This window comes from Delphinus delphis, chromosome 15 (genome assembly GCF_949987515.2).
Source record: "Delphinus delphis chromosome 15, mDelDel1.2, whole genome shotgun sequence".
Classification (NCBI taxonomy): Eukaryota; Metazoa; Chordata; class Mammalia; order Artiodactyla; family Delphinidae; genus Delphinus; species Delphinus delphis.
Window position 1 is genome coordinate 27,639,359 of NC_082697.1, and position 12,808 is coordinate 27,652,166.

Consider the following 12,808-nt stretch of genomic DNA (forward strand, 5'->3'; position numbering starts at 1 on the left):
TCTGACATCTGCTTCCCAGGACCCCAAACTGACATTCTTTTTTATGAAATTTTAAGAGGGGCCAAATTAATCTGTAGAGACAGAAAGCAGATCGGTAGTTGCCTGAGCCAGAGGTTGGAGAGACGGACTGCAGAGGGGCATGAGGAAACTTTTTGGAGTAATGTAAATGTTGTATATCTTGATTATCATGGTGGATACACTGGTGTATACATTTGTCAAAACTCATTGAAGGGCTTCCCTGGTGGCGCAGTGGTTGAGAGTCGGCCTGCCAATGCAGGGGACACGGGTTTGTGCCCCGGTCTGGGAGGATCCCACATGCCGCGGAGCGGCTGGGCCCGTGAGCCATGGCCGCTGAGCCTGCGCGTCCCGAGCCTGTGCTCTGCAACGGGAGAGGCCACAGCAGTGAGAGGCCCGCGTACCGCAAAAAAAAAAAAAAAAAAAAAAAAACTCATTGAAGTGTACAATTAAATCAGTGATTTTACTGTATACAAATTATACTTCAATAAGGATTTTTTTTTTAAATCTCTGCTTTCGAGAAATATCTAGAGTGTGCGTGGTAGTTATAGGACTGTGCACACTTGTCAAAACAGAGACTTGTACACTAAAAAGGAGGATTTGTATTATGTATGAGTTATACTTTCATGAAAAAAAGAACGAATCAGGAAAATAATTTTTACTGATTATCTCAAGTGATGATATGTATGGGGCAGGGGATGCTCCATTGGAGGAATCACACTTCCTGATTTCAAAAATTAGTACAAATCTACAGTAATCAAGAGTCTAGTACAGGCATAAAGACAGACATATAGCCCAATGGAACAGAATAGAGAGCCCAGAAATAAACCCTTGCGTATATGGTCACATGATTTTTGACAAGGGTGCCAAGACCATTCACAGGGGAAGAACAGTCTTTCTAACAAATGGTGCTAGGAAAACTGGATATCCATATGCAAAAGAATGAAGATGAATCCCTACCTCACACTATACACAAAAATTAACTCAAAATGGATCAAAGTCCTAAATGTAAGACCTAAGACTATAAAACTCTTAGAAGAGAACAGGGTAAAAGCTTCATGATATTGGATTTGGCAATGATTTCCTGGATCTGATACCAAAAACACAGGCAACAACAACAAAAATAAGCAAACTGGACTTCATGAAAATTTCAAACTTTTGTATATTCAAAGACACTCTCAACAGAGTAAAAAGCAACCCACAGAATGAAAGACATTTGCAAATTATATATCTGATAAGGGATAATATCCAGAATGTATAAAGAGTTTTTAAAATTCTACCCCCCCACACACACAAAATCCCAATTCAAGATCTATATCAGGGAAACTACAAACAACTCTGATGAAACAAATCAAAGAAGAACTAAATAGAGAGATATTCCATGTTCACAGATAGGAAGACTCAATATTATTAAGACGTCAGGTCTTTCAAACTTTATCTATAGATTCAATGCAGTCCCAATCAAAACCCCAACAAGCTACTTTGTGGATATCAACTTATTCTAAAGTTTATGTAGAGAGGCAAAAATCCCAGCATAGCAAACACTATATTGAAGGAGAACAATTACCCGACTTCAAGACTTACTATAAAGCTACAGTAATCAAGACAGTGTGGTATTGGTGAAAGAACAGACAAATAAATAGATCAGTGGAACATAACAGAGAGCTTAGAAATAGACCCAAATAGGTATAGTCAACCGATCTTTCACAAAGGAGTAAAGGCAATATAATGGAAAAATGATAGCCTTTTCAACAAATGGTCCTGGAACAGCTGGACATCTACATGCAAACAAACAAAAGAATCTGGACACTGACCTTACATCCTTCACAAAAATTAACTCAAAATGAATCACAGACCTAAATCTAAAATGCAAAACTATAAAACTCCTAGAAGATAACATAGGAGATGTTATCTAGATCAGCGGTCCCCAACCTATTTTTAGCACCAGGGACCAGTTTCGTGGAAGAAAATCTTTCCACGGACTGGGGGTGGGGGGGATGGTTTGGGGATGATTCAAATGCATTAAATTGATTGTGCACTTTATTTCTATTATTATTACATTGTAATATATAATGAAATAATTATACAACTCACCATAATGCAGAAGCAGTGGGAGCCCTGAGCTTGTTTTCCTGCAACTAGACGGTCCCATCTCGGGGTGATGGGAGACAGTGACACCCGAAGTGTGTTGCTTATGTCCAGTCTACTCTGTATTCTCATTTTGGTTGCTGTCGCTGCGGAAAACCCTGCTTCACAAAGATAGGATGCTGGAAATGGAAGCAGGCTTTTCAGCGCTTTTGTGGCAATCTCAGGATATTCTGCCTTGCCTTTAATCCAGAACATACGGAGATTTGAAGTTGTCTCAAGCATACTTTTAAGGACCGTCATTTGAGATCTCGAGCAGTTGATCCTCTTCTAGCACAGACAAAACTTTCAACTGATTCACCTGGCTTATTCACAAATGGGTCGCGGATCCATTCCTTCCCACTTCGGGGGTCTTTGTGGTTGGGAAGTAATGCTCAAAGTCTTTTGAAAGCTGAGATGGGTGATCGTGCACCAGCTGGGAGAAAGAAGGCCCTGGCTCAGTCTCTTTCAAAATCTCTGCTAATGTTTGAAACATGTCCAAAGTCCCAATGCTCACTCATCGCTCCCATAATTCCAGTTTGGCTTTGAATGCAGCCACTTTATCTGCCGACTTGAACACAGCTGTCGTTACCCCCTGAAGTGGCAGACTGAGTTCGTTGAGCAGGTTGAATGTGTCACACAAGTAAGCAAGTTTTGCGACCTATTCTGTGTCACTGAAATGTGCTGCCAGTGTTGACTGTTTTTCTAAAAGAAATTTCTGGAGCGGCTCTCGTTAACTCAAAAACTCTCGTCAGTGATCTACCTTTAGAAAGCCATTTCACTTCTGTGTGTAAGAGAAGACGTGTGCTCTGGGTCCATCTCCTCACAGAGCTGTGCGAACAGACGTGAGTTAAGGGCATGTACTTTAACGTGGGTGATAATTTTAATCACATCCTGCAAAACGTTAAGTTCAGGTGACATTTTCCAGCTAGCCAGCATTTCTCTTTGGATGACACAGTGCATAGACTCACTTTCAGAAGCGACCTCTTTGATCCGAGTAGTGAAACCAGAAAACCGTGCAGTCGTGGCAGCTGCTCCGTCACACATATACCAGCACAAAATGACCAATTCCGTTTTCCTGATATGTAATCATTCAAATACTTGAATAATTATGCAGCTGTGGTGTTCCCTGGCAACAAAAGTGCACATAACATAGCCTCATGCATATCCTCCTGAAAAATGTATCTCACAAAAACAAGCATTGTTGCCTTGTTGTCAACATCGGTAGACTCATCAACCTGGATTGCATACCACAGTGACTCATTAATCCTCTCTAACAATTGTCCTCAATATCCTCTGCTATTACAATTCGTCTAGTTATGGTGGTAGCCGAAAGAGGAACACGTGCCACTATTGAACAGCAGCCTCTCCTAATAGGTCACGACAAATGTCCTTAGCAGCAGGCAGGATCAACTCTTCACCGATAGTAAAGGGCTTCTTAGCTTGAGCAATGCAGTCAGCCACTAAGAATGATGCTCTCAGTGCAGACGCATCTGATGAAGGAGTGGCCTTCAATAATTGCTTCTGTTCCTCGTGTCCACATTTTTTCTTTTGAAAAACTCCAAAGGCTTGTCTTTTAACGCAGGGTGCTTGGTCTCCATGTAGTGAAGCAGTTCTGAAGGTTTCATGGCTTCGTTGGATAGCTGGTCTCCACATATTATACAAAGCGGGCTTGGAGAATGTGAATCACCTGTTGCAATGAACCCATAATTTAAGTAGGACTCTTGGTATTTTCTTTTAAATGCAGCTTTCTTTTTGTTGGCAGTCTTAGAGTCTTCTGCTGTCTCATCATTGGGTCTTTCTTCCTTTTCAAAGAAGCTCTCCCGCGATGCTTGTGTTTTACTCATTTTGGCTAGAGTTAGCTTGTGGGCTTACCAAAACTGTGACTGAGACAAGTACGCAGTGCGGGAAAGAGGCACGGACAGAAGTGGTAAATAAAATAATGGGCGGGGGGTCACATGCAGACTAAAATAAGTGTCGGATTCTGTCTTAAAACCTGCCACCAGATGCAGCTGTATGATTGAAGTACATCAACTCACTTGCCACTTTAAAGCCTGCCACCAGATGCAGCTTGTCACTTACTGATAGGGTTTTGATATGAGTCTGCAAGCAACTGATTTATTATGGTTTCTGTGCAGTCACACCTCTCTGCTAATGATAATCTGTATTTGCAGCCGCTCCCCAGCACTAGCATCACTGCCTCAGCTCCACCTCAGATCATCAGGCATTAGATTCTCCCAAGGAACACGCAACCTAGATCCCTCGCATGCGCAGTTCACAGTAGAGTTCGCGCTCCTATGAGAATCTAATGCTGCTGCTGATCTGACAGGAGGCAGAGCTCGGGAAGTAATGCGAGCGATGGGGAGCGGCTGTAAATACAGATGAAGCTTTGCTGGCTCACCCGCCGCTCACCTCCTTCTGTGTGGGCCTGTTCCTAGCAGGCCACGGACCGGTACCGGTTTGTGGCCTGGGGGTTGGGAACCCCTGATCTAGATGACCTACAGTCTGGCAATAACTTTTTGATACAATACCAAAGGCACAATTCATGAAAGAAAGAATCAATAAGCTGGATTCCATTAAAATTTAAAAAGTCTCCTCTGCTAAAGACACTGTCAAGAGCATAAAAGACAAGCCACAGACTCGGAGAAAATATTTGCAAAAGTCATATCTGATAAAGGACTTTAATCCAAAATGTACAAAGAATTCTTAACAACAATAAGAGTTGTTCAACAATAAGAAAATAACCTGATTAAAAATTGGGCCAAAGACCTGAACAGACACATCATCAAAGAAGATACACAGATGGCAAATAAGCATACGAAAAGATGCCCCACATCATATATCATCAGGGAAATGCAAATGAAAGCAATGAGATACTACTACACACCTATTAGAATGGCCAAACTTCTGAACACTGACAACATGAAATGCTGGTGAGAATATGAAGCAACAGGGCCTCATTGCTTGTGGGAATGCAAAATGGTACAGCAACTTTGGAAGCAGTTTCTTACAAAACTAAACATACTCTTACCATACTATTCAGGAATTATGTTCCTTGGTATTTACCCAAAGGAACTGAAAACTTATATTCACACGAACGCCTGCCCATGTATGTTTATGACAGCTTTACTTATAATTGCTAAAACTTGGAAACAACCAAGATGTCCTTCAGTAGGTGAATGGGTAAACTGTGGTACATCCAGATAGTGGAATGTTATGCAATGTTTAAAAACAAAAAAACAGACCAAAAAAAAAAGCTATCAAGCCATGAAACATATGGAAGAATCGTAAATGCATATTACTAAGTGAAAGAAGCCAGTCTGAAAAGACTACATACTGTATGATTCCAGCTCTATGATAATTTGGAAAAGGCAAAACTATGAAGATTAAAAAGAACGGTGCTTACCAAGGATTAAGAGGAAGGAAGAGATGAATAGGTGGAGAGCAGAGGATTTTTAGGGCAGTGAAATTAAATTTCTCTGTGTGAAAGTATAATGGTGGAAACATGTCATTATACATTCGTCCAAACCCATAGAATGTACAACACCTAGAGTGAACCCTAATGTAAACTATGAACTGTGGTAATAATGATGTGTCAATGTAAGTTCACCAATTATAAAAAATGTAGTACTCTGTGCGGGATATCGATAAAGGGAGAGGCTGCGCATGTGTTGGGGGAGAGGGTATGTGGGAAATCTCTGTCCTTCCTCCCAGTTTTTGCTGTGAATATGAAACTGCTCTAAAAATAATGCCTATTTGAAAACAACCTAATTCAAAAATGGGCAAAGGACTTGCACAGACAGTTCTTCAAAGAAGATATACAAATGGCCCATAAGCACGTGGATAGATGCTCAACGTCACTAATCATTAGGGAAATGCAAATCAAAACCACAATGAGATACCGCCTTATACCCATTAGGATGGCCACTATCAAAAAATAAAACCAAAAACAACAAGCGCTGGCAATGATGTAGAGAAATGTGAACCGTTGTGCACTGTTGGGAATGTAAAATGTTATAGCCTCAGTGGAAAACAGTATGGCAATTCCTCATAAAATTAAAAATAGAATTACCATTGGTTCAGCAATTCTACTCCTAGGTATATATTCAAAACGCCTGAAATCAAAGTCTTAAAGAAATATTTGTACACACATGTTCACAGAAGCATTATTCATAATAGCCAAAAGATGGAAGCAACCTAAGTGTCCACCAACCGATGAGTGGATAAGCAAAATGTGATAGGTATAGATATTCCATTAGATAGATAGATATATAAATATATATATATAGATATATATCTATGATACAGATATATACATGGAATATTATTCAGCCTTAAAAAGGAAAGAAATTCTGAGACACGCTACAACATGGATGAAACTTGAAGACATTAAGCTGTGAAATAAGCCAGTTACAAAAAGACAATACTGTATGATTCCACTTAAATGAGGGATCTAGAGTAGTTAGATCTTTAGAGACATGATTCTACAGAAAGCAGAATGATGATCGTCAGGGATTGGGAAGAGACGGGAATGGGGAGTTAAGGTTTAATGGATACAAAGTTTCAGTTTTGCAAGATAAAATGAGTTCTGAAGATGAATGTTGGAGACTGCACAACAATATGTATGTACTTAATATCACTGAACTGTACACTTCTAAATAATTAAGATAGTTAAATTTTGTCATGTGTATTTTACCACAATAAAAGACTTTCAAAAAACTAAGTTATATTAAAATTATATATATACATATATATAATTTTTTTAAAGAGTTATCTCCTCCAGGTGTCAAATATGCTGGGCACCCCATCGACAAGGGGAATGGGAAGTTCAGATACTATTGAACAGTATTAATCACGGAGGGCTTCTCGGAGGAGGTGTAGTGGTTGGGCTGATGCTAGGCCAAAGGGGCAGGATTCCAGTGGTGAATGATTCCACCTCAGTGTTCATCTGGATCCTGCTTCTCAGCTCACTGCTTCACAGTTTCCATGGAGACAGTTTCCAGAGAACTTGGAATACCCATGTTGCTGTCACTTGGCAACCAAGAACTGGTAGCTGCAGCAACCTGCCACGTTCTTTCCATCATCCTGGGCCTTCATCTCCGGCATGGGCTCTGTACAGCCCAGGCACTGGGGGCCCAGCTAGGGAGGCACCTTCCACCTGCTTTCCTCTCACCGACTCACAGGCCTCACAGGGACAACTGAGACTCTTGTTGATGGAGGTAAGTCCACAGAAAATGCTAGATGGACTGGGGTCAGGACACAGACAACCTCCAGCCCCACAGGATTCTCCCATTTGCTTCCATCCATGGGGGACCCTGGGGTCCAGTGTGGATGGAACACAGTCCTGATCTCAAGGGACTCACAGCCTAGTGCAAGAGACAGAGCTCACTTCATTCTTTCAGTACCCAGATGCTAGTGCCTACTCCATGCTGGCTGCTGACCCACAGACTAGGGTGCGGGGGATGAGGCACAAAGCAGACTCCATGGTGCCCCACTCACTCCTCAGCAGGCACCTCTAAGAACCACAGGCTTCTTTCTTTAAACTTCGCAATTCTCTGCCTGAGGGCTTTTCATGCCCCCAGAAGCAGCGCTTGACCTGTGGCAGATGGGAGTCAGTGAACAAAACACATCAGTTCCCTTGCCTTCAATTGAAACAACTCTGAGACATGTCCTACACTGTTTGCCAGAGTTGCCTGGCAGGACTGAGCTCCAGGTGCCCAGAGCTCCTGGCTTGAGCACATAACATACATTGGCTGCCTTTCATCCCGTGTCACTTCTCTACTCCCTTATTGCTATCTCCTGGAATCAGCTCCCCAATAAACCACTCAAATCCTCATCTCAAATTAGCTTCTGAGGGAACCCAAGCTAACAGGGATGATGTATAACAAGGAACCAAAGTTCTGTGAGATGCGAGCTCTAACCGATTGCACGCAAAGCAGTGGCTGAACCAAAGGGAGCTGTCTGCCCAGGGCAGGCAATAGTGGTAGGGGGGACATTGTCTTTAAAAACTTAAAAGCAGTAATAACATGGACCAACAGCCAGTCTACTTTTTATTATCACCATGAACCAGTCATTCTAACCAACTTCAGTGATACAATTCCCCTCCCCACTGAAGCTGATAGATCTCACTGTCCCATGCCTGCTCCTTGGCACTCCACTGAGGCCAGCTGCACTGAGGAGTCACTGTGGGCAGAGGAGAAGGGGGAAGGCCTCAGTTTGTAGCAGTGACCTTCTAATCACCCAGTACCAGCTGCTTGGTACAGTCCTCCAAGTGCCCCTCTGCCATGGCAGTTTTCACTAGGTTACCTCTATCTGTAATTTTTTTTAACCACTAGACAGTGAGCTCCATAGAGGCAGGAACTACGGCTTGGTCATCTGGGACTTGCTCATAGTAGACACTTAGGAATGGGGCTGCCACTGGGTGGGTACTTTTGTGCAGTGCACAGCCTGCATCACTATCCATGGCAACCCGGCCTATGGAGGTTTAGTGAATTAGTGAATGAATGAATGAATGAATTGGTGAGAACTTCCAATAAGTGGGGAAAGACATTGCAAGCGGAAGAGACAGAGCAAGCAAAAGTAGGAAGTTTGTAAGTGCAAAGCTTCTTAGTGGAAAGGGCAAATAGCTTTATGTCACAGGCAGTACATCTCAGGAGTTCCATAGCCACCAGCTTTAGCATCACCCAGAGTGTCGTCAACATACCTGCACTCCACCTCAGAACTGCTCAGCCAGAATCTCTGCAGATGGGGTTCAAGAATTTGGGCATCCCAGGGGAACCCCAAGAACACAAAATTTGGAAAAGTACAGGGCCAGCTAACAAAGTGAATGGTGGACTGCAAAGCGGTGAGACTGGCCCAGTTGGCCTGAGCCCAGGCCAATAATTCATTCATTCAGCATTCATTCATTCAATAAGTATATATTGAGCCAGGAAGGCATTCAGGTATATACCTGTGCACAAGACAGACATGGTCCCTTCTCCCTTGTCACAGTTTAGTGGGAAGACAGTCATTAAATAATTAAGCAAATAAATATCTAATATAGTGTCAGCTTATGAGTAATGCTTTGCAAGAAAGAAAGCAAGGTAAGGGGTTAAGAATAGAAGGTTATTTTAGATGGGATGACAGGGAAGCCCTCTGCTGAGACTGATAGGAGGTGAGGGAAGGAGTCATTTAAAATGAAAGAGCAAACCATGCAGATGTTTGGGGAAAGAGCAATCCAGGCAGAGGGAGTATATGCAAAGGCCTAGAGAATAGAACATGTGGAAGAGGGAGACTGGTTAGGAAGCTTCTGCAATAGTCCAAGTATGAGATGCCGGAGGCTCAGACCAGGGTGGAGGCAGTGGAGGTGGGTGGAAGTGGTCCGATTCAGAATATATTTTGAGGGTTAAGTTGACTAGCTTTGCTGTTGGATCAGATGTGGGTGTGAAAGAAGAGGGGAGTCAAGGTTATTGCAGTCAAGAGTGCAGGGAAATTGGAGGGAGTAATGTTAGAGAGAGACATTGGGGTGGGGAGCACAGACCACAGGAAGGTTCCTGCAGACCATGGGAAGGACTTACTTTTCTTTTGAGTGTGATGGAAGCCCTGGGAGGGTTTTGAGTAGAGAAGCGATGTGATCTGGCATGTGTTCTAACAGCATCTCTAGTTGCAGAGTGTAGAACAGACTTTAGGGAGACAGAGATGGAGTATGGCAGTTTAGAGGCTGGTGCAGACATCCAAGCGAGAGATGATGATGGCTTGCAGGGTGCTGACTGGGATGGGAAAACTAAATTTATCTGAGTAAAAACAGTAAGTGGTAAAAATCATGAAGGAGACAGACAAATAAATGACTGACATTTGGTAGTGGATCAGGAGCGCCAGCTCTCCAGTCAGCAGCTGCGTCTTCTTGGGGGAAGCGGCTTCCATTCTCCAAGCTGGTGACAAATCTGCAAAATGGGAATGATAATGGAACATACCTCATAGAGTTTTTGATAGGGTGATGTGAATGTTTTGACACAGGATCTAGCACACAGGAAACATTTAATAAATGCTGTCCAAGGAGCCAGACTGCTAGATTGCAGTACCATCTCTGCCACTCACTCATCTTTGTGACGTTTACCCCTCTGTGTGTCTGTTTACCCATCAGTAAAATGGAGCTATCAAATACCAACTTTATGGGGTTGGGTGGTGAGGATTAAATAAATGAATACAAGTAAAGCATTTAGAATAATGTTCCATGGAGCAAGCACCGCATGTGTCAATTATTATTCTGAATATATTATAGCCCTATTTCATTACCTCTTCTCCCACCAGCATACGTCCACCCCATTGTGCAGATGGGAGGTCTGTGGCTCAGAACAAGGTAACCTCTCTTCAAACGATGCCACAACCTACGTGTAGCGGATCTGCCCGCTGCGGGGAAGACGGAGATTCCAGCTTTGAGGGACCTTGTCCCCAAGGGTCCTGTCCCGCCCGCGCGCTGCCTGTTGGAACCCTTTAGCATCTCCCTTCTGTTTCCAGCCGGCCGCGCTGGCGCAGCAGCGCCGGAGCGGGACGCTACTTCCGGCGGCCACACCCCAACGCAGAGCGTCTCCATTTTGGCCGCGCAGGTGGAGGCTCGACGAGAACCTGCGGAGTAGGGGAGTGGAGTCAGCAGTACTGTGAGGGCCGAATCGGCTCACCGCACTTTCTCCCTTTCTTCCTCCACCCGCAGAAGCCGGGGGCTCTCATGGCGGGCTTGGAGGTACTGTTCGCGTCGGCGGCGCCGGCCATCACCTGCGCGCAGGACGCGCTCGTCTGCTTCCTGCACTGGGAGGTGGTCACGCATGGCTACTACGGCTTGGGTGCCGGCGACCAGGTACGCCACGGAGCCGCCCCGGGGCCAGTGTGGAGGGGGTAAGGTGTCTTCTGCCCAAACCCAGAGGACCGGAGGCTCGGTCCAAAGTGCCTGACCTTCCCTCCTCCCAGGTCTGGGTCCTAGGAGTCATGACACCGTGGGTACCTGTAGTCTACGGGTCGGGGAGGCGCTCTGTTGTCCTAGCCTAGCTGGCACAACACGATTTGAAAACCCAAGGACGAAACTCGCTGCAGCGCAGGCTGGCAGCCTCCGAGGCCGGGACTGTGCGGGTCTGGCAGCGAGACAGGGGTTCCTCTCCTGAGTACTCCTCACCTACCCGAACGCCGCCAAGCTCCTTCCCACGCTGCTGGGTGGGGTGGGGCTGGACCCAGTACTACCCTCCTCATACTGTAGTCGAGCGCCCACCAGACATCTGGATCCAGGCACAGGTATGGGGGGAGGTTGGGCCGACTCAGCTCCAGTCAAGGGCCCTTAGAGCTCAGACAGCCCTTCACGCTTTACTGAAGGGCCTGGTGCAGCCCACTCACCGTTACGGTCTTCACTCAGGCTCCGGGGGAACAGCCACCTCCCACACACGTACAGACATGCACCCTGGGTGTAGGGCCAAGTAAGTTTCCTCCCCAACAGCTGTCCCATCCTCAGGCTCTGCCTCTTAGAGCAGGGGGCCCTGTGATCATCCCCACAGAGCCCCAGGACTGGCGGGCCCGGCCGACCTCACTGATTCTTTGCCGTAGCATGCTCCCATCTTCCCTGCCGCTTCCCTGTGACTGTCCCCCTGTACGTCATTGTACACACCAGCTTCCTGTGAGAACGGGGCCTGGGCCCCTTACTGCCCCTTCATGTCCCTTCTGCTCCATCCGAGGAAATATCCTCTCATACACACGCTCAGGACTCACTGCCTGCCCCTCGCTGTCACTCTCTTCTCGCTCTCAGAACCGAGACCAGCTCTGGGGAGCAGGGCGCTTCACTCCTTTCGTCGTACAGTGAGATTTTAACCTCACTCTCATTTCTAACTGCTTTAGTTCTCAGATACCCTAATCCTTTTTTAGTTTCTCAGATATACATCCAGCGTCTTAATCTTTCCTCTTCTGTCACAGAGCTTTAGGGATCCCTCCTCAGACAGAGTTTACACATCCTGGGCTCCTAGAGCCAGGTTCGCCCCCCCACCCCCACTGCTCCATTTCTCTGTCCCTTAAAACTCGTGACCAAGACTATCACACCCCCTCATGCTTTACCCTCACCAACAGGAATAAGAAACACAAGAACTGTCATGGATTTCTGGCTCTTTTTTTCCCCCCCTCCGACCTCAAGTGTCTCAGTGGGACCCCAGATACACACAGTAAACTTCTCCACCACCACCTCCAGGCTTACGGGAAAAGAAGGACCAGCCTTACACACAGACACACAGACACACACACTCACCCACCCACACACCCTGGAAGCAGGAACCATTCTCCCTCCCAGATGCCTTTGTTCCTGGCCTTTCTGTTCACCTTTTACTTCCTTCCACTTACCTTGCCTTTCAACATTTCAGACCTTGGGATCAGGTAGAGGCAGGGCCCAGAATCCTGAGTGTCAGGTTTCCACTTTCAGTATGTAATCACCCCAAAAGAAACCTTATGTCTCCTCGCTTGCCTCATTCTAGCTTTCTAATCTTTATCAGCTCTTTCACTTGCCCCAGGCATTTCATTTCACCTTTTCCTGGGACATTCTCCCAGAAAGCTGATGTGTAGGATGGTGCAGGGGACAGTGGAATTGGAGAGGGGGTAAGACTTGTTCCTGACCTTCGGGCTCCCCTTTCGACTCTCAGCGCTGCCCCCCCACCCCTTCCTGCCC

At 45.4% G+C, this 12,808-nt stretch overlaps 1 protein-coding gene across 2 annotated transcripts in view; it reads left to right on the plus strand.

Moving 5' to 3' along the window:
• Nucleotides 1-7,231: 7,231 nt before the first annotated feature.
• Nucleotides 7,232-12,808, plus strand: part of PSMF1 (proteasome inhibitor subunit 1) — a 56,294-nt gene continuing 50,717 nt past the window's right edge. Inside the window, exons 1-2 of one of the 2 annotated variants that reach the window (XM_060031098.1) lie at nt 7,232-7,358; nt 10,829-10,972. In XM_060031098.1, coding sequence (XP_059887081.1) covers nt 7,353-7,358; nt 10,829-10,972 — 150 coding nt within the window. In that variant the 5' untranslated portion in view covers nt 7,232-7,352. The remainder of the gene's footprint in view (nt 7,359-10,828; nt 10,973-12,808) is intronic. The other variant, XM_060031097.1, reaches the window with a different exon arrangement.